This window comes from Anolis carolinensis, chromosome 2, assembly GCF_035594765.1.
Source record: "Anolis carolinensis isolate JA03-04 chromosome 2, rAnoCar3.1.pri, whole genome shotgun sequence".
NCBI lineage: Eukaryota > Metazoa > Chordata > Lepidosauria > Squamata > Dactyloidae > Anolis > Anolis carolinensis.
Window position 1 is genome coordinate 41,940,738 of NC_085842.1, and position 23,007 is coordinate 41,963,744.

General features: G+C 38.7%; 1 protein-coding gene across 24 annotated transcripts in view; it reads right to left on the reverse strand.

Moving 5' to 3' along the window:
* The window catches only part of magi1 (membrane associated guanylate kinase, WW and PDZ domain containing 1), a 617,355-nt gene that overhangs the window by 20,781 nt on the left and 573,567 nt on the right, over positions 1–23,007 (reverse strand). For 9 of the 24 annotated variants that reach the window (XM_062973807.1, XM_062973792.1, XM_062973794.1 and 6 more), the window contains 4 exons: positions 19,191–19,282; positions 15,151–15,343; positions 12,622–12,915; positions 6,173–6,376 (listed from right to left, as the gene is read on the reverse strand). In XM_062973807.1, coding sequence (XP_062829877.1) covers positions 6,173–6,376; positions 12,622–12,915; positions 15,151–15,343; positions 19,191–19,282 — 783 coding nt within the window. The remainder of the gene's footprint in view (positions 1–6,172; positions 6,377–12,621; positions 12,916–15,150; positions 15,344–19,190; positions 19,283–23,007) is intronic. The other 15 variants (XM_062973808.1, XM_062973805.1, XM_062973796.1 and 12 more) reach the window with 3 other exon arrangements.

A 23,007-nucleotide genomic window follows, 5' to 3' on the forward strand; every position in this document is an offset into this window, starting at 1 on the left:
TGCATGGAGCGCCGTTACCTTCCCACCGGTACTCACATTGGCATGTTTTCGAACTGCTAGGTTGGCAGGAGCTGGGGCTAACAGCGGCTGCTCACGCCGCTCCCGGAGTTTGAACCTGGGACCTTTCAGTCTCCAGCTCAGTGCTTTAATGCACTTCGCCACCAGGGCTCCGCATTTGTTTCTAGTAAGGTAGAATAAGTAATAAAACAATGAAATATCAGTGGAACACAGTTGGATGCCACATATGGTGAAAACATCAACACATAACATGGAGAAAACTGTTTGGAATATTTGAGTGTACTGAAAAATTCATTACAATGGTGGGTGACAATCGGTCTTATGAATATTCTGCTCATAAAAGTCCTGTTTTTCCTCCCCACCTGAATAAACCCATTGGAATAAGTCAACATTCTTGTAACTTTTGTTTAATTCAAGAGATTTACTTGAGTTAACAATTGGATTTAAGCTAAGGCTTTTCTTTTTCTATCTTAACTTGATGACGAGAAAGGGAAAATATTAGGAAGAAAACATGGTTATTATGCCACATCATCCCATTCCAGAACTTGGAGAAAATGTAAATCCCATTGAGTTTTAGTAATATGTGAATTTCAGAGTCTCTTATAAAGCAGTGAGTTAGGAGAAAGGGAGTTAAGTGTCCTGAGGACACGTTATCTCTAAAGTGGTGTTAAGAGATTATGGGAATGGATAATCCTTCCCACTAACATTTATCCAAATAGCAAGTGTCAAAACCGTAAGTTTTGTGAATCAATTTCTGCACAAACTGGTTTGCAATCACATATACAGTTCAGTATCCAACCACTATTCAGTTTAAACTTCAGCAATGTATGCGTATCTGTCACTACAGTGGCGTAGTGGGTTAAAGCCTTGTGACTTGAAGGTTGGGTTGCTGACCTGAAGGCTGCCAGGTTAGAATCCAACCCAGGGAGGGAGTGGATGAGCTCCCTCTATCAGCTCCAGCTCCATGTGGGGACATGAGAGAAGCCTCCCACAAGGATGGTAAAAACATCAAAACATCTGGGCATCACCTGGGCAACATCTTTGTAGACGGCCAATTCTCTCGCAATTTCGCAAGTTGCTCCTGACACGAAAGAAAATTGACGTGAATATAACAAAAGACTGTGTGAAATGGTCACTGCTAGGATTTGTACTTCCAAAAGTTTCCCTTTCACACATCACACATTTGATATCTCACAACCCTGTCCTAAAGTTCCTTAAGACTTGGCTTTTTATGGTAGCTAAAACAGAGATTTCTAGATTACAGTTCAGTTGAAACCAGTTTATGAATGTTGTTATGAAGGGATATCTATGAGTGTTGAAATTTGTAGTTATTCATTAAGAAGGAAGTGAAATAAAGCATTTTCTTTCTTTTCTGGTGAGACTAAATATACAGCTAGTTTATAATAAAAGTTATAATACATTAGTGCGAACAATGGATAGAAGATTCTAATTATTTCAATGGCCTACCGAAATATCTCATAAAGGATGTTAAAATCAGTATTTGTGAAGAGTGGTCAAACTTATTTCCCATCTGAATATTGTCAAAGAGAGATTAACAGATAAAAGAATCCTTCAATTATGTCCCCCACTATTATACATATTTATGATTTGTATCAACTGCCTATTACCTGAGTCCTTTCACACAAGAAAGAAAAAAGTGATTCTGAATATACTGCTGACTCTCGGTAATTTCCAATAAACTAAGAAGGATATGTGTCAAGTATGTTTCGTTGCTCTATGAACATTTGGAATACTCTCCAAAGTGAAACCCTATCTTAGAAACTTATTGCTTATTTAGCTTTTTGTTTTATCTAAAATATTTTAGCTTCAAAAAAGAGCTCAAAGCAGCTAAAAGTGAGAGCTGTAATTTTATAGTTTAAATTTTACTATATAAGGCTTTGTTAGGACAGTATGCTGTCAAAAATGAATGCGGAATCATTCAACCTCTAAAAAAGACAGAATCATACAATGATTAACAGATGACCTGTTAATTTTCCTATCCCGTCTTTGAACAGCACTTCAGCCCAAGATCTCTGAAGCCAAAAGGCAAATACTCCCATAACAACAACAACAAAAAAGAGTCTTTTAAAAGGCTCCCTTGATCTGAGCAGAAAAAACAAAGCTCCTTTCAACTGGCTTAAAATTGACAATATGCTGCTCATCCCTTTTGCTTCCTAGCATTCCTTCCCACACATAAAACTTCCGGATTATTATGCTGTGAAATGCAAAGGATGAGAATCAAATATCCCACTCCTGCACACATAGTATAGTCATCCCGTAAGAATGAAAGCAGATTCAAAACCTATGGGTTGGACATTAGATTTAGTGATGGGTACTATAAGCCTACAAACAGGAGGGCCAGGGACATCAGCAATTCTGAAAAATTAAGGAGTCTGATTCAAGATTTTTTAGTACAGTGCCTGCCAAATTCGTTTGAGGATTATAAATATCATTATGCGTGCTTTTTCCAGCTGATTTTGAATATGGTTTCTCCAGTCATGTCCCTCATGGGGATAGCGCTAATGGCAATTCAAATGTATATCTCTCTAACACTTGAATTGCTAATTTAGAATCTATTTTTTTTATAGTATATGCCTTCCCAAGAGTTTCATAAAGTACAGAGGCAAGTCTGATGAGGTTAAAACCTCCTCCCTGTTGTCCTAGGACCTCGTTACATTAACATTGAAAAATGCTAAATATGTATGCATCCTGTTGTATGCATCACATGGGATGCATACAAACCCCATTACACTTGGCTTCTACCTTCTGAAAATACAGCACACCATGGAAGAGTGGCTCCACCTAATCCATTTGAATGTGTCCCGTAACCTTTCCCCCTTAACATTGTGCAGTCACAGCCTGCAAGTCTTAAACTAGCATTCTTGCAAGATATTAGAAGTAGATCTTGCATTTGCACAGTATTAGGTTCCCCTGATCGCTACCCTTTGGCACGATACAAGGGAGGGAAGAAATAGTTAAGATTTCAGTAAACATTAAGGGAAGAAACGGTAAAGCAGCAATTACTGATATGTTAATTCTGGAGGTCTTTCCCCAGCAACCACAGAAAGAGAAATGGTGGCTGCTTCTGGGTCAGAAGAATCCACTCCCAGACACCCCCCCCTCTTCAAGGAAAACATTATAGCACAGCTGATAGAATGCATACTTTTTACCATCACACAGAAAAGTAGCTCCTCAGAACTGTTTTAAATCAAAACTTGTTTTTAGAATCCCATGCGCAATTATTCTGTTTCTGAGACCATTTGCAGAAAGTTTCTAATAAATTGCTAATGGAAGGGGACAAACATCATGTGATAGGGCCTGATGGGAATCACTTGCAAAGTGGCTCAAAAACAGAGTATAACACAATGTGATAAGGTCCCTAATGCTTGCAGGCAAAGACCTGTCAATTCAGGCAGACCTTCCATAGCTGTTTTATAATCATGGAGAGTGTTTTGAAATCGATGAGCTGGACTTTTGAATATTTTATTTATCTTATTACTAAAGTGTTTGGAACTGTTTTATTGATGAGCATTTTAATTTGAATAAACAGTTAATTTGAATTTTAATAGGCATGGTTTAATCATATGAGCAGTTTAATATGAATTTTAATTAGCATAATTTACAGGGTACCTGTAAATATGTTCAAAGCTACCTTGCATGCCACTCATGGGAGAAAGGTGGAATGTCAGTCAGGCAATCACACAAATAGTTAAATACATGTTAAATTACTGAAGACTAGGCACAGTAAAGACAGAAAATAAGTGTATGTGGGTTGTGGTAAGAAAAAAACATACACAGTCAATACATAGTCAGCAGATAAAGAGATGGATTGGGAGTTATAGTCATGAGTGAAAATTGACTGAATTAATTGCACAAGATTTCTGAAAACTCACTTTGTGATCTAAGGTTAGTTTTTAGTCATAATCAAAGTGTGTTGAAACAACATGAGAGAAGGTTAAGCAAAACAGTTCCTCCCCCTCCCACACACAATTACACTATCCTATTTCCACCACCCGCTTAGGAACATGACAATATTCTCCATTTGTGGTAAGTCTCCAGTGAATAAGAAATCTGATTTCTCAGGTTTCCAACTCAAGAGGAAATCTGCTATGGATCATCTTCCTCAGAGGATTAAGTGCGTCTTTCCATGTGTGGCTCCAACATGTTTGATCACAACTGAATATGGCTAATGTATAACACATTCACTTGTAAGCCTTCTTTCTAAAAAGGTATGTGTGCATCTCACATTGTATTGAAAGATCATGCAACCATGAGGTCTAAAAAGTGTTGTTACACCCTGGCTCAAGTCACAAAGAGAGGTAAGTAATAAATCTGTTGTTGTTTTAGCGGGGAAAGTAATACAGTACAGTCTCACTTATCCATGCTTCGCTTATCCAAGCTTCTGGATTATCCAAGCCATTTTTGTAGTCAATGTTTTCAATATATCGTGATATTTTGGTGCTAAATTCGTAAATACAGTAATTACAACATAACATTACTGCATATTGAACTACTTTTTCTGTCAAATTTGTTGTATAACGTGATGTTTTGGTGCTTAATTTGTAAAATCATAACCTAATTTGATGTTTAATAGGCTTTTCCTTAATCCCTCCTTATTATCCAAGATATTCACTTATCCAAGCTTCTGCAGGCCCGTTTAGCTTGGATAAGTGAGACTTTACTGTATTGAAATTTCCAGAGTGCACAATGCTCTGCCAGATTATATTAGTCGAGAATATTGGGAATGTTACCTGAAGTTAACTAGCCCAAACAGTTGACGCTGTACAGTATGGGCTGTATCTAACTCTTAGATTCCCTAAGAGCAGACAACTGAATCACAGGGATTTACATTAGAACTGGGTAAACAATTCTCATCCATGTAATAGGTTCCCTCTTATTGGGAGTAACAGTGAGATTTGGCACCACTCATCTCTTCAAATCATGCTACCAAACACCTACCATTTACTGTCTGTTGCTTTCAACATGACATGACAAACACTGGTCTGTGACATCAGACCTCAAGAATAATTGATCATCATGCCAAAACATGTTTAAATTAAATAGCGAGAAAATAGGTGAAACTGCTGGTGGTTCATATTTCCAATTTACAAGGGGTGTGGTTTTTGTCATCTTTTTGGTTGGTGTGGATAGGCACTATTTGGATCTCTAAACAGCAATCTGGCAATGGCACTGTGAAAGCATCTAGATGTATTACAGATACTTGGCAATATTAGTGCATGAAGGAAGAAAAAATGAATGGGCTGAGTGGGCAAATGTGTATTCCAGCTAGGAATCAATGCTGGAATGTGCTCTTCTAATGGCATTAACTAAATAATTTATGTACAGTTCCACACATAGAAGGTGACACAAACTTGAGGGAACAAAGTCTACTTTACTTCCAGTAGGTAGAATCAACTCTCAGTAAAAATAAAAAATGCTAATAACATTGCACATTTAAAAAATAATATGCCCAAGACAGTAGAATAGTACAAAAGTCAATACTCAAAGCCCAGGATAGAAGAGAGCAACCCACAGGTTATGTATGAAAGTCAATAGAAAAAAAAGAAAAAGCAAGAGAGAGATGAAGAAAGAAAGAAAGAAAGAAAGAAAGAAAGAAAGAAAGAAAGAAGGAAGGAAGGAAGGAAGGAAGGAAGGAAGGAAGGAAGGAAGGAAGGAAGGAAGGAAAGAGGGAAAGAAGGAAGGGAGGAAGGGAGGAAGGGAGGGAGGAAGGGAGGAAGGGAGGAAGGAAGGGAGGGAGGAAGGAAGGAAGGAAGGAAGGAAGGAAGGAAGGAAGGAAGGAAGGAAGGAAGGAAGGAAGGAAGGAAGGAAAGAGGGAAAGAAGGAAGGGAGGAAGGGAGGAAGGGAGGGAGGAAGGGAGGAAGGAAGGGAGGGAGGAAGGAAGGAAGGAAGGAAGGAAGGAAGGAAGGAAGGAAGGAAGGAAGGAAGGAAGGAAGGAAGGAAAGAGGGAAAGAAGGAAGGGAGGAAGGGAGGAAGGGAGGGAGGAAGGGAGGAAGGGAGGAAGGAAGGGAGGGAGGAAGGAAGGAAGGAAGGAAGGAAGGAAGGAAGGAAGGAAGGAAGGAAGGAAGGAAGGAAGGAAGGAAGGAAGGAAGGAAGGAAGAAAGGAAGGAAGGAAGGAAGAAAATATATACTTTACCATCCCCTGGAATAATGCGTAGAGTGACCATATTTCCTGCTTCTTTAATTAGGTTGACGATGTCCGAATGTGATTTGTTGGTGATGGAGCATCCGTTAACAGCCAATATCCGGTCCCCCACCTTCAGCTTCCCGCATCGGTCTGCTGGGCTCCCCTCAATAATCCGACCTATTTTGTGAGGCATGGCCACACATGCATTGCCTGCTTTTGTATTGAACATTGGTTTGTTTGTTTGTTTTGGGGAAGGGTGCAATTTTTTTTCCAAAAAATTGTTTATATACGTTGGGAACATGGTGAGGGGAAAGGAGAAAAAGGGTTGAAAAGGGAAAGAGAAGGTTAAGGGTTAATTAATTAATGCATCAAGCAAAAGTTATTAAAGGATAGCTTTGCTGCCACTGTTCAAAACATTGGCAATTGACTGTGAGTGCAAATTGGAACTTGGCAAGCTGGCATTTCCTACATCTTGTTCTCTTGTTTATATATGCACACACATTCTCTCCCATTAATATGATTGAGAATGGCTTCTTTTGATGGGCTGCAGTCAGGCTCTGCAGTCCCCAAAATGAAATTACATAGGGATTGAGTTGCAAATTTGAAACTGTTGGATGGAATGCAACTCTTTTTTTCTTTCTTTACTTTATAATATCTTGTCTTTGTCTTGAGACAGTTGTTACAGCTTCTGCCAATGTTTTGTTCTTTCTCCATTTTGAAAGACAATTGTACTATTATCTATAGAGGAATAAGAGATTTGAATTTTGAGAACTCATAGCAATCCATCCTATAAAATGAACATGGCATGGATAAGAGAGGTAGGGAATTGGACTGATTTTTCTACAGTAGGCAAGGGAACTATTTAAGGCAAGGAACAGAATTGCTACAGATGGGGATGTGATTGGAATACACAGCCTTTCCAAGACAACTTCCCTATGAACAATTGGATAGCTCTTCTTTTTTGTGATCTGATTGATAATAATTAGAAAGACGCCCTAAAAACCTAAATTACAAACTGAGAAAATATATATTTGTCAATTCTACTGTCTTTCACAAACTTTCTCACACAAAGTTATGGTTTAGATTAGAGGACAGGACCAGGAGCCAATGGTCTATCAGTGGAACTGGACAAGGTAATCGCCTCCTTGCTTCTGTAGCCCTTGGTGCATAATTCAGGTCTACCCCAATGTACTGGAAAGCCCACTAGGGCAGATTTTAGGCAATATGAAGGTCGAAGAGGGAAGAAGAGGGAAAACCCCCATTATATAAACGGAAATATACTAGTGCAACACTAGATCCTGGCAAGGAACAGAGAAACAGGAAATGACCTGGGGGTGGATACATTTATTTCTATTCTGTGGCAATAACTTTCAAATGTCTTCAGAATATCTTTATCTGCTGTGTCAGAATTGAATCCTTTTAAGGATTAAGAATGAAAAGGAGTAGTGGCTACTGTGAGGAATCAAGAAATACAGTGCTAAAGTGGAAACTAAAAGTGGGAAATAATATTTGTTATTATTCCCTCCAGGTTGAAAAGCAAAGTTTTCAACAGTCAGGAAGAATAATTGACCAAAGAGAATTTTGCAAAAATTTCTTCCAAGATTTGAACATATCAAAGTGTTGTACAGGAATTATTCTGTATACAACAATGTGTCTTTGTATGTATGTAAATTCCAGTTTTATGTACACACAAGATGTTTCTTATGCAAGCACCTATTTTCTGCAAGACACTCTTTTCTGTGCATTTTTTGCACCAAAAACCCATATGCTTTTCTACTCAGAATAATCCATCCACAACACATTAGGATGTTCAGATATAAGGAGAATACTGCAGAAGAATACTGGGTTATACATTGCAAAATAAGCTGTTACAAAGGATGGATTGGGTAATAGTTAAAATGGGGACAGAGTGTGATGAAAGCTGTAAAAATGAAATAAAGTCCCAACAAATGTTGGAGAAAACAGTGGAGACAAAGGAACTTATTTGCACACATGGCAACCACATCCAGTTGTCCAAATGTTAATAAAAATGAATAAAAGCAAAAATTAATAAAAACTAGCACTCTCATTATGTTGTTAGGATGCACTGAAGAAAAATGTGCAAGGTGCAAGTTATTCTTCAGTCTTAGTCATTTATAGAATAGGGGAAAGAAAGTGCTTCTCACAGGACAGAATCACATGAATACTGCAGGATATTTGACTTTACATGGCTTTGTTTCAGGTCACATCCTTGGCTACTTTGACTTTCTTTTCACTTATTTCTTAGTCACTGTACCCTAGTTTGAAGTTTGGCACTATCCTTTGTTAGCTCAGAACAAGGTTGCAGGCTGACATTCTCTGATCTGACATTTAGGTTTGGCTATAAGCTTCCAGCTCAATTTGGCCCTTAGCTTTAGCAATGCCCCCTTTAAAGTCTTTTTTTTTTCTTGACATAATTTAGCTTCATTGTGTATCCTACTAAAAAACATGATAGATGGAGAGGACCAGGTACAGCTGGAGTAATGAATCTAGTCAGAACTCACTAGGATCTTTTGTAAACGGGTAGACATATAGTTAATTCTAAGATACACCTATGTTACATTTTAATAGTAATTTTAATAATAATTTTATGCCATCGTAGAATCAAAAAGATCACAATGAAGGGTAAGTTAATTTGCAATATGTGCCAATGCCCATCAAAATAAGGCAACAAAAACTAGCAAGAAAGGGTTGTTACAAAATGTGTAACAGTGAATTTGGCCTCTCTATATAATCTCTAAACAGATTTACTACAGTGGGGAGTCCATTTCTGGTCCTGCAGACCATCTACATAAAACTACAAAAAAAATCTACTTTGGGTTGTGAAGGAAGCATTGTGCAGTTGAGGACAGATATCTCATGCAGAATTGTGGGGAAGAAATGCTTCACAGGAACAGGGTGGGAGGATCTGAAGTCAAGACATAACACCTTTTTTCACATAGCCTCATATCTCTAACTACAAAAATCATTCTTTCAGAAATGAACACATTCAACTGTTAAGACTGATTTAGAATATTCTAATTAGGATTAAAGGACTAGTCTACTGCACGACACAACTGCTTCATCTAAAATTGATAGTAAAAAATGTATGAACACTATGCACCCATATGTTAAGCCATCAATGAAAAAATATTCCCTTTATGGTAGCCTTCTGGACTGGGGAGTGATTACTAATGTGGTAGGTCTTGACTTTCCTAACGATGGTACTGCCTCATTATCTTATCTATAATGATCATCCCTTAGCCACCATCACAGATGGCCAGGGAGGCCTTTTAAGACTGAATAGCTACCATATGTCAGTCCAAGTGCACTTTGGTGTTCACTGCAGGAAAGAGTATACAAGACTTTCACCTCTTGGGTAATTGCCCAGGAATACTTGGCGAAACTGGTTCAGGAATTCCTAATTAATTTAACAGCAGTATGTGCTAATGCTATGGACACAGATCTATAACATGAGGCTCAGTTGCTGGTCACTCAATGTAGAGTAAGCCATGCAATGTACTACACAAACTAGACAAGTTCATTTACAATCCTTGTAGCTTGTACACTTCTTTTACACAATACTTGGACACACTGTACATGTTGCTATGTTGATATTCAGGTTGAAAACCATATTTTTAAGCCATACAAGCTCTCCTAATACTTTTTCCCTGTGCAAGTATGTTTTATTTTCTTTGTAGCCATCTATTGTGCCAGCAAGTCACAATAGATGGATGCTTGAGTTAATCTACATTTTATTTTGTCTGATAGATGAAGGGAATGACTGTGGATCAATAAATACATGTATCAAAACTGGACTGCATGGCTGGAAAGTAAAAACTAGGTGCTGTCATAGATTACTCATCAGCTTACTTGTCCAAAAATGTCTCCTGCTATGACCCGCCATGTGTTTCAAGATTTTCAGGAGGGGCCCTGCTTTCGGTCCCGCCAGCCTCACAGGTGCGGCAGGCAGGGACGAGAGACAGGGCCTTTTCGGTGGTGGCCCCCCGACTATGGAATGCCCAGCCAGGTGAAATCAGGCAGGCTCCCTCCCTCCTTTCCTTTCAGAAAAAAGTTAAGACATGGCTGTGGGACCAGGCTTTCAATTAATAGTGGCAGTATCAATTACAACATATTACTCTGGGTGAAATTGACAGTTTTGGACCCGAAAAGTGCCTAAATATTTATTTTTATGTGCATTTATGAATTTTTTAATGTAATTTAATTTTAAATTGAGTTGAAATATTATTGTAACTGTTTATATATGTGTTTTATATTGTAAACCGCCCTGACCCACCATACGGGTAAGAAGGGTGGGGTAGAAATATTGTTATAAATAAATAAACAAAATAGATGGGAATGGAGTCATGGGCAAAGCAAATTTTTCACATGATAAATGTGACATTTCAAATAGGGATTACTCTATGTAATGACACCAAAGCTGCTTCTACACAGACACTACAATCCTATTTGGAGGTGGATTAAAATGGGGTGTTGTGTGGTTTCTGGCCTGTATGGCTGTGTTCTAGCAGCGTTTTCTCCTGACATTGAGCCTGCATTTGTGGCTAGCATCTTCAGAGGATCCTGAAGAAAATGCTGCTACAACATAGCTAAGATGCGCTGATGTGTATATACATGTCAGTTGTCTGGCTAGTTGTTTTTCAGCGCACCCGCCCCCAATGGTTTCAGTGCTAGGGCTCTCCTGACAAGTGCTCCGTATTTTCCCAGTCCTGATTTTGAGCCCTGAATAGGATAATTTCTGATCGCCTGCAGCACACTATCTGGCTTATTGCAGACTTTCTAGTGAATTTTTTAAACACATGCTCTCTGGTATGAACTGCATTGGGAGTATACATTTGTGGACACTCTACCTTCAAACTGTGCAGAAACAGAGCCAGCACAGAACCATTGGAGACACATGTAAATCCATGTGCTGGTTTGTAGGACAAGATTATATGTAGAAACTGTAGGAACCATTTCTGATCTGGAATGCCACATATATTTGTTGACTGTTTTCCTATTCTCTCAGGGAGTCCATGATGCTAGAGGCAGTGAATAGTCTAAAAAAGTGCCATGAAAGTATCACAAACACAACTGAAGACCAATTGTACTAGTCTTAATTATCTGCTCATAATTCAGTGATCTTCTCTTTCCTTTTGCCCCCAACATGGAAATAATGAGTTACTCCTTTCCCCATGTGTTTCCCTTCATTGAATTGTCCACTCCATGGGTGTGTCCCAAAGGTCAATTAATGAATATAAAGTACTTTTATGTCTAGAAATGAAAGACCATGTGTATTCTTTTTTACAAAAATATCTGTTATTTACCTCACATAGCATAAAGCAGTCCTTTATTATTAAACCCCCTCCTGCAATGTTCTAGGAGCAGCCATCTGCTTCAGTGTCCAGTAAACACAAGCCTAGAGTCTTCCTCTCTGGAGGAAAGTTCACTGAGTGACAACCTTTTATATTGCTGCTGTGACTGCAAATTATTCAAAGTCCAGCTAGTCTGTTGCTTAAAAAATATATTCAACTTCTGAATAAAATCTGGGAGGCAAACAGCTCCCAGTGCATAACTTTCCAATTAAATAAATTGACTGAATAGAAAAAGACATTACAAAGCAGTAATTGCAATCCTTATTTTCACTATATGTATAGTGGCATATATCAGCTAAGACTGAGTTCACGAGTAATGCCGGAATCAATGACATCTACTTCTTTTTTCATATCCAACTATTGGTTGTAAGTGAAGGTTTAATATGAGATGGTCTGCAAAGTGAAGCTACACAGAGAAGATAAAGAAAGGTCATCCTATTAATGGAATCAACCAAAAAACTCCCAAATTGATCTAGTTCTTTCCAGAGCTTGGGAACAGGAGGTTGTGTACTTACACACTGCCAGCAAACCATTAAGGAAAGCTACTTCATTAACACTGAAATGTTGTAAAATTTCCAATGAGAATTAATTTGTTATTTAATTCACTACTTGTTAAATTAAATGGCAGCATTAAAACATAGAATCAGTCCTCCACTTTCCTGGTGTTGGGCATGTAGGACCCCTGCAAAGGCTGAAAATGTGAATACAAGCAACTGTTTTTTAAAGCTAAGACAGCATCTATCTAGGCATCTCTAGGTCCTCCACCATGATTCCAGAAGAATTTATCATACGGTTATATGGGAGGACCTAGAGATTCCTAGACAGAACATTTTGACAAAATCTGGAATAATCAAACCTGAAAATAGTAAAGGGCCAGCTGTACTAGTACAATTAAGAATGGGGCAAAGTGATACAAAATGTTAACTCTACTGCTACTTTTACAAATTAACACATTCTAAATTAATGCTTTAATTTTAATGAATTATTTCCAAGCTCTAACTCCTTCCCAGGGAGGAAAAATATTGCCAGGGTTCACTCAAATAAAGCAAGGGAATGAGAGCAATTTCAAGAATATTCTGGGCTTACCAAAAGTTGTTCCAGCTTCTGGTCGGCTAACTGAAGACACAATGACAAAGCCAAAGCCTTCATTTTCTCCCCGGCGTATTTCCACATCGTAGGGTTGCACCACGGTGCTGACTACGCCACTACCACCACCTCCTCCGCTACCAATCCCACTGGTACTGCCGCTGCCCGAACTGACTGTGTTGAGGGAATTCTGGCTGCCCTGTGGAGTGCGCTTCTCCTCTGTCAGAGAAGCAGGCTGGTTGCTGCTGTGATGAGATGAAGCTGGAGACGGCACTTCGTTCTCTGCTTTTGGAACTGTTTGAGAAAGATGTAACTCCCAGTTAACAACAATGTCTTGACATGATACTTTGAATATTATTACAGAAATAACTGGAGATGAATGATTAAAATCACTTTCCATCAACAAAAAATGGGATAATTTCTCATTAATATATCCTATAAACCACCCTTCCCCAACTAGATTCCTCCAGATGTTCTAGATTACCATTCCCATCAGTACCAGCTTTTATGGCTAATGGTCAATGAGAAGCAGCAACTTAAAAAAAAACATTTTGGGGAGGGCAGGTAGTAGAGTCTCAACCTAGGCATTCTTCTTCATGCTCTGTTATCACCAGAAGCTTTTTATCTCAATTTTATCTACAACCCAAGCACAAAGCATAGCCTGTTCAATAAAGGTACCCATGCTGCATAATGTTCTCCCAGGGAGATACATTTGGTAACTTTTTCATGAAATCTCAGCATGGAATTATGACTCCCTGCCCCCTTAGTGGATTTCAAGATAGTTTAATGTGAAATTTGTGTGTGTGTGTGTGTGTGCATTTTGCTTCTCTTTTGTTTTTCCATATTTTGTTGTGCATGTTCTATCTTGTGCGTTTTTGTATAACTCATATCAGCTTATCCTACCCTTCTGACATCACTGCAGCTGTCCCTCCACATTTGTAGTTTTTACTTTTGTGGATTTGATTATTCAGATATTTTATTTAAAATGTTTTTAATCCTCCAGTATGACTCGTTGGTCAACTTCCTCCAGTCATGTTGGAGGACATAATGATTTCTAGAGAGAACAACTCTCTGGAAATCTCTGGGTCTGCCAATGTGATTTGACTATAGAAGTTGACCATAGAGATATGCTAGAAGACTTAGAAATTCCTAGAGAGGCGATCTCTTAGGTAAAAAATAGCAATTTCTTTTTTGCAGTCTTTCATTTTCACAGGGGACCTGTGCCACTAACCCCACTGAATGTGGAGGGCTGGCTTTACTACTACCATTAGCTATCTGTAATACAACTCTTTATCAGAAAGTTTGATAGACCAGTTAAAAGAGAAAACAGAGAAAATATGGCCAATTTTTGGTGTAAAGTTTTCTTTTCATTCTGGCACACTTTGCTGAATTAATATGAAATATGTTAAAATCAGAATGCAAGTTTGCCCCAGATTGACTTTTTTAGAACAGGAAACTAGATACCTGCTTCTTTCTGCTTATATAAAATTGTGCAACACAAACAATCACATTGAATTTTGCATTACATCTCAAACAGCGTTAAGAAACCTTTGGTCAACCCAATGTTTTACACTAACATCACCACAATCCCCTACTAATAGCAATTTTTTCTGGGATTTCAAAGTCTGGAACATCTGGAGGGCATAGGCCCCTCACCTCTTTGAGTTTAAAGCTTTTTATGGTTGATATTCTGCAGATATTTTGTGGAGAAAAGATAATAAACACACAGCAATAATTCTTGGCATGACCAGGGGCACATCTTTAAGAAATGATAGATCTACTCCTCACAAATCTGCAATTTCAAACCTATTTTCACCCCTTGACATATCTTGTGCAGATGGACATGAACATAGACTCAGTGGGAGTCAATCAAGCTTTCTGATACAGAGTTGTGGTGTGCCATGCTGAACCAAACATCCTACGATTTTTAGAGGAATTTCCTGTAATTCTGGTTCACCATTGCGGCCCCCTAAACAGACATGTAAAAAGAGCTCTATACCAGATGGGAAGATGATACATGAGAAGTGTAGAATCTGTTACTTCCATGCCAGGCAACACTTTAGAAGAATCTGCTAGAAACAGATTGCTGGACAAATGAAATTTCTTCAGCCATAGGCTTGCAATTTTTCACATTAGAACCTTAACATGTTGCTAACTAATATGGTCCCTCTACATAACTTGTATTGCAAACTTGTATTGTATATCTTATTCTGGCCCAGCCAGCAAGAAAATAACTTCTTGAAATGGAAATAAAATATAATAGAGAAAGTCATCATGTACCTTAGAAAGAAGCTGAATAACCTCTCTAATAATCAAAAGTCAACTTTTCAGATAGAAAGATTTGGCTTCTATTCATTCCATGCCTGGGATGATTTAGCAACAACAACAATGAAGATGGGGGGGGGGCTGAAAGTGTATATTGCTATTTTCTTTTGCAAGAATTGAGTCTTTTGATCTTTAGAAAGTAGTTCACTTTCATCCCAAGGTAGAGTAAAAATAAAACATTCAAACAGTCACATTGCAGCCTACCTGTGTACACCACTTTGCGCCTTACAGTTAAATTGACATGGCCTTGCTTTGCAGCCTGTTGCATAAGTTGGACTACCAGCTGGTGAGATTTCCCAACAACTGGCGTTCCATCTACACAGATTAATTCATCTCCAGATCGTAAGCGACCATCTGCATCTGCAGCACCCAGTGGCACAATGTGACCAATGTAAATCTGTGAAAATATACATGTATGGATGAGAAGAATTGATTACAGGAGTTGTAGAGTAAGTCTAAGACACAATGCTCAAAGTATGATGCTCAAAGTATGATTATCTACTGAAGTAGGTTAACTGGTGCCAGGGGCGGCTCAAGCTATACGCAAATTACGCATTTGTGGAAGGATCGATCCTCTAGGAGGCACAGTTGAGGCGCCTCCAGTTCAGCAGAGAGAGAAGTGGCAGAGGAGGGGGAGCCATGGAAATTAAGGGCCCTGGCCTTTGGAGAAACCAGGAGCGTGTTGCTGTTTAGTAATATCCTCCTCGCCAAGCCTGTGGCCTCCTCCTTCGGAGTGAAGAAGGAGGCCGCAGGCTTGGCGAGGCGGAGAAGGACTTGCGAAGGAGGAGGCCAGGGGCCTGGCGAGCGAGCCGCCCCTCTCCTCCTCGCCAAGCCCATGGCCTCCTCCTTCAGAGTGAAGAAGGAGGCTGCAGGCTTGGAAAGGAGGAGAGGGATGGTTCGTGAAGGAGGAGGCCAGGGGCTTGGCGAGCAAGCCACCCCTCTCCTCCTTGCTAAGCCCGTGGCCTCCTCCTTCGGAACGAAGGAGGAGGCTGGGGGCTTGGCAAGGAGGAGAGGGGTGGGTCGCAAAGGAGGAGGCCGGGGGCTTGGTGAGCGAGCCGCCCCTCTCCTCACCAAGCTTGCGGCCTCCTCCTTCACTCTGAAGGAGGAGGCTGGGGGTTTGGTGAGCGAGCTGCCCCTCTTCTCGCAAAGCCTACGGCCTCCTCCTTCGGAACTCTTACACAAACAACTTCTAACCAACTGGACTATGTAATCAAATTCTCAAGTGACTTCAGCTATTTTCCCTGTGGGTCATGTCATGTGCATTTAAATGACAAATAATGATTTAGTAAATCAGATCCAAAGTACTGGTATCAGAATGTTACACAAACAAGATAGCAGGAAGGGCTTACATAATTGCCTATGGTAATTTTACACCTAATACAAACCGAATGCTATCCTGGGAGCAAGGTGGGATATAATGCCAATATCTTGCAAAATTAACTGCACCTTGGACAATGAAAGGAAAGTACATCCATTGAGCTTCTCCAGTACAGTATTTTCTGAGTTCTTCACATACTTAAATTGTGCTACTGAGATGCTCTGCATAGCTGTACATATCTATATCTATCTTAAAGAGCTTGGGAAATTATTTTAAGATAAATAAACACAAGTAGAAGTTGAGCAGTGGTAGGATGACCTACAACATCACCCTACTATTGTTCAGTTATGGATGGCTTCAATATGTCATATTCACTCTTCCTAAAATTATCTTTCCAAGCTATATACTGACTCACATGTGGGTGGACAGGATCCATGGAATGTACCAGATTATAGACAGTTCTGCACATCTTGCAGGCTTCACAACATGAATCCTCTCCACCCTATCACCAACTTAGAACAAGAATTTCTCAGATGAGGTTGTGAAGCCTTCCTCTCTGAGGAGTTACTCATGAGAACAACATGTAGGCAAAATATTTGTGTAGAACAGGGGCAGGCAAAGCACAGCCTTCTAATAACATTTTTGCAGTCCAAGGAATCCATGACAAGCATTTAATGTTCTGAAAGTTTTTGGGTTCCACACTCCTTCAAAATCCTTTAAACATTACAAAGTTTCAACTTAAAGGATCCCACACAGAAGGAAATAAATGAATCTGCCGTGCAAAGTAGACACACGTTAGATATACTCAGGACAAGAATGTCCATACACTGTACATTCAATACCAAAACTACCTTCAAATAATAAATACAGTGTTGTATAACTTTGCCTAGGGAAGTTGGTGATTTGTGCCTTCAAATCATGTCTGACTTATGGAGATACTTAGATGTCATTGTGTTTTCCTAGCAAGATTTATTCAGCGGGCTTTGACACTGTTTCTCCAAGGCTGAGAAAGTGTGAATTGCCTGAAGTCACCCAGTGGGTTTCCACGGCTCGGCAGGGTTTTAAATCCTGATGTCCCAGAGTCCTAGCTTTACACACTATCCATGTTTGCTTTTGCCCAGGGAAGACCACTACAAAATTAGGACAGAGTCCTACTAATCATGATCCAATTTTTTAGGGACGCAGTGCTGATATTGTTAAGGTTCTCACTTGAAAACTAAGTATCCTCAGGGATCCAAAGTACTTTTGACCAATTGTTAGCTACAGCCTTAGGAGGCAAAAGATAACATGGGCATACTCTTGGGTATCCTCAGGCTAGGTTTATTGTCCTTGAAAATAAGTTGGAATATTTTAGTGTAAAATTGTGGTAGAGTTTGGATCTCTACCAGAGTTTTATAACAACTACAAGGTTGTTGTAAAAATAAAATGGGGAGGGCAAAAACCATATTGTTGTGGCTACATCTGGAAGAAATGGAGACAAGGTTGGATATAAAAGTAATGAACATACCAACCAAGAAAGTAAATTTTCCCCCAAGGCACGTCACTACATTTGCATCTCATAGCACAGATCTCATTCATCCCAACTGTGTTGAGTTTCTGTCAAGGTTTCATTAATAATAATAATAATAATAATAATAATAATAATAATAATAATAATAATAATAATAATTGTATTATTTATTTATAATCCGCCCTATCTCCCCAGGGGGACTCAGGGCAGTTTCTAACTCATGATGGCAGGAGCCCCCAGATGGCAGGAGGCCCCAGATGGCGTAGTGGACTAAGTGACTTGAAGGTTGGGTTGCTGACCTGAAAGCTGCCAGGTTCGAATCCCACCTGGGGAGAGTGTGGATGAGCTCCCTCTATCAGCTCCAGCCCCATGCGGGGACATGAGAGAAGCCTCCCACAAGGATGGTAAAAACATCAAAACATCCGGGCGTCCCCTGGGCAACGTCCTTGCAGACGGCCAATTCTCTCACTCCAGAAGCAACTCCGGTTGCTCCTGACACGAAAAACAAAAACAAAAACTCATGATGGCAAACATTCAATGACTTTTTTAAACGTCAGGTGCAACTTGAGAAACTCCAAGTCACTTCTGGTGTGAGAGAATTGGCTGTTTGCAAGGAAGTTGCCCAGGGGATGCCCAGATGTTTTGATGTTTTACCATCCTTGTGGGAGGCTTCTCTCATGTTCCCGCATAAGGAGCTGGAGCTGACAGAGGGAGCTCTTCCACGCTCTCCCCGGATTTGAACTGGCAATTTTCAGGTCAGCAACCCAACCTTCAGGTCAGTAGTCCTGCCGGCACAAGGGTTTAACCCATTGTGCCACCGGGGGCTCCATTCAATAACATAATAAACAATAGAAACAAGACAAACCAAATCAAATTTAGTTAAACACTGTATTTATTTTAACTGTAATTAATATCACTATGAGATCTATTTTCACCTCAAAAAAGCTGAATGTTTAACTGAATAAGAAATTGGAAAAGTTTGGACTTCTGTTCTTTCACCCATGATTTTGTTATTACTCATCTAGTTAACATCACATCCAATTTCTTGCAGAATTCTGTTGAATGAGTCTGTATACATACAGCTCAGGGGATTGGTAATGAGATCAGAAGTCTTGGCTTGAGTGTAACCTAAATCAACAGCAGACCAGAGTTGCTAACATCTGTTTGACGTTCTGGTCAGTAGCTGCTACAAAACAGCTCAAGGGGCTAAGCCAGTTGCTGGTAGAAACAGACATTTCTCACAAGAATGCGGATCAACATTCTTAGCAACCCTAACTATTTAGTATATAGCTAGACACACCATTTTATTTTTAGTTCAAGCAATGCACATGACACTAAGCACAGATATAAAAATATAGATAAATATAATAATAGATCTAAAAAGAGGAAACAAGTCTGAAATTTCAAAATACTTACAGGCTCTCCCGGCTCATTTCCGCCAAGAATCCTAAATCCAAACCCAGTTTCCTTTCTCCATAGAAAGATATCCTGCTCTTGGTAATCTGGAACTGCAAGAAAATAAATCAGATATGTTATTTAATAATAGCTGGGTAATCAAAGGTTGGGATGTCTTGCACTTGAAATGATAAAACATGTATACGTGATGACATTTCTTCTTTGAAGGCAACTGTTTTGATTACAGTGAATGGAAACATACAGAATAATGTGTATGTAGTTATGTAGGGCACAGTATCTTAAAATGGTACATCCTCTGGGATTGTCTAAACGATGCTAGTATGGGCAGCCTTGAAATTAAGGTCAAATAATTGTATTTGTTGCTAAGAGAAAAAAAAATCATTTCATTTCAATCAAAACTGTTTATTTCCTAATGTGTTTCTAAACATGCCACATAAATGGTAATGTCAGAATGGTGTCTTTGTTAGCAGCACAGCATAAGCTGTACAAACATCCAAGAGCAATTCCAAGTGTTAATGCATTGACATTCTGGCACATATATTCAAAGACTCCAAATTTATTGTGTAGCAGATTTAAAGGGAAATGGCAGTATATACAATATGAATCCTCCCCCCCCCCCCCAGTCTACATGTGCCAGAAATTTAAGATATTTAAACTCATGAGTCATTGTGCCCTTTCGACAGCAACCAAAGAGCACTGCAGTGCCCACACAATCTTTCTTACAGTTGGAAAGACAACCTAATAGTTTGAGACATTTGTTTTATTCTGACACCACTTCTAATTTAACACATAGAAGAGACTTCTTTTCTTGGAGGAATTGCAGTAACACTGCACCTTGTGCCTCTGATATAATATTCTTATCCATTTGGAAAAGTATCCATGAGGCACTTAGAAAATGTTGGTGTCTTTTTAATGTGGCTCTTTCAGAAGAGAAGATGAACAAACATAGAAATATATAACCTAAGTACACATTTCTCTGCAAGAGATGGGCGTGAGAAGTTATCAAACTACTTGGGAAACAGAATTCCATGAAAGAAGAAATCTCCTGAATCCATGTATTTTAAGTCATTATTGGCCAGCTCTACTGCAAGGAATTTTCCATCTGTACGTTGTATTGTTTTATTTTTGTTAATGAATGTTAGTGAACTTTACTTTTTAGAGTTTTTTTTAAAAGGGCTGCGATTAGCCTAGCAGATTCTCAATAATATTTTATTAGGCATTTTTAAAGATGGCAACCAGTTGTGAATTAAATGTTTGCTTACTGCTGCAAAATTAGAAGTCAGAGGCCTTAGCCTCAGTAATAAATCCAAACTCCATTTTGGAAATGGTGAGTAAACAGATTTTTGTCATTAGGCAAATGAAGGTCTAGAAAAGAATATAACTCAATTAGTAACAGAGCACTGTTGATTTTCTTTTCATAAGATAAGAGAGAGGAGAACAAACCAGAAGCTCTGTGCTAAAATTATTATTGTAATAATTAACATCTGCAGAGCATTTCGCCCTTATTGTCAGCATCATTCCTACTGACTGTACTATAAATAGATAGAGCTATTGGGCATAAGTCTTTAAAAAAACCTTTCTCGCACAAGCCCAGTCATCCCTCTCCTGTATCATCACATTAATGCTAATAGTTGCATAGCATTTCTGCAAATATTCACCTTCAAACACATTCAGAATGAAATAGTAGACTCCTAGGATGGCTGAAACATTTGCCTACAATACTTTACATCCACTCTTTTTAGCTTTTCTGCAGCTGGTTGTTTACTATTGCTGTTTTACTTTATTTTCCCCCTTAACTATCAAATCAGGGAGCAAGTAATAAAAGTGCTGCTATCCCCATGACACAAAGCTCCTCTGATTTACCTGTGTGATTATATACTTCAGTGATGTATAGAATCACACAGGTGATGCTTCCAGGTTATCCCAAATGTCTAATGCTTTTACTGCTGGTTGTAACTCATCCTTCTGCCCTCTAGTATTCCTTAAGTATCTATATGGGACATATTTGCATGACTAAAATAATCTGGTAAGCATTTTGTAGCAGCAATAAGAAAATTATTACATATGATTGTTTCCTCCACAAAGTGATTTTATTGGGAAATGTTCATGAACCACACACAAACCAAAAATATTTGAGTCGTGGCCACATTAGTTTGGATCTGTATACAAAGGGATAATGTAGCACTTTTGAGACTGAGAGAAAGAAGCTAGTATTACAGTAGAGTCTCACTTATCCAAGCTAAACCGGCCGGCAGAAGCTTGGATAAGCGAATATGTTGGATAATAAGGAGGGATTAAGGAAAAGCCTATTAAACATCAAATTAGGTTATGATTTTACAAGTTAAGCACCAAAACATCATGTTTTATAACAAATTTGACAGAAAAAGTAGTTCAATACGCAGTAATGTTATGTTGTAATTACTGTATTTATGAATTTAGCACCAAAATATCACGATATATTGAAAACATTGACTACAAAAATGGCTTGGATTATCCAGAGGCTTGGATAAGTGAGGCTTGGATTAGTGAGACTCTACTGTATAAGATTTTGGAGACTTCTGGTATATGGAGTGAAGTGTCTAGGAACAGGTCTTTATAGCCATGAATGAGCAGGCTGTATGTGTGAATTGCAATAGAAATGCAAATCTCATGGGTATGGTGATGAGGTGACAAGTATTAATGATAGTTATTGGGGGACAAAGGCAGGAGGACAGATGTTAACCAAAGCCAAGGTGAGTAGATAACCATATGAATGGTGGAGGTAATTATTTGAATGCAGTGGCTGGGTACCAGAAAGGATATGTGATAAACTGGCCGAGAAGGCCCTCATGAGACTAGGGTGATAACTATGTGTGTAGTGTGCCAAGAAACCACTGTCAATGGGCTGGAGTTTCTGGATATAAGGGAAATGAGCAGAATTTGAATACAATATATTCTAGGCACTTCAGTCCTTGCATTTCATGAAGTAAGACTTAAATCTACAGAAGTTTATGCAAACAACTTTTTCCTCAAAAGTGGTACAATATTCTTTTGCATATATATCTGTGGACTGGATTGAATTAATACATGATTTGTTTAGAACTGAATCATTCAAAGGAGAAAATGAATTGGATTTATACCAGATGACAATAGCAAAAAATAAACTAAAAATATACCCTTTCTGTGCTTACAGAAAAGGACTGTATGAAACATGTCCTTCTGTGAGGCTCACCTTTTATCTATCTATCTTTCAATCCTATCAAAGCTTTGGAACTTATTTCAGCATAAAATGTATTTTTCATAACAGTATGCATGACATATTGCCTCTGAGAGATAATGTCTTGGCCTTAATTTCTTATAGAAATGGGGCTTTGTCCTGGGGCCAGACTCAACAATTCATCTACTGCATCCAGATAAGCCAACTGATAATTAATATTTCAGATGCAATTAACAAAGGCAATTAAGAAAAGGTGTTTTATGCTTATTTTATTCATACTGTATTTAAATATGCAAAACTGATTGACCTATTAAATAATATTAGAGAACTGCAGGTTCATTTAGTATTTATTAGGTAAGTTATTGTAGAATTTTAACAAACAGTACGGCACTTTGAAAACTTTCCCATGAAGTGTAAATGCCAACAAGAAAGGCATGCTCTAACAGAACAAATAGCAGCAGCTTGTATTAAAAACAATTGCTGATATTTATTGATCATTAACATTTATATCAAGTCTTACAAACCTGTCATTACAGTGCTTGAAACCAATCAGTGCCCTTTTAAAACTTTAAAAATCTAACATGTGAGTTAAGGTTGTAATCTGCTGAGTGAGGAACAAAT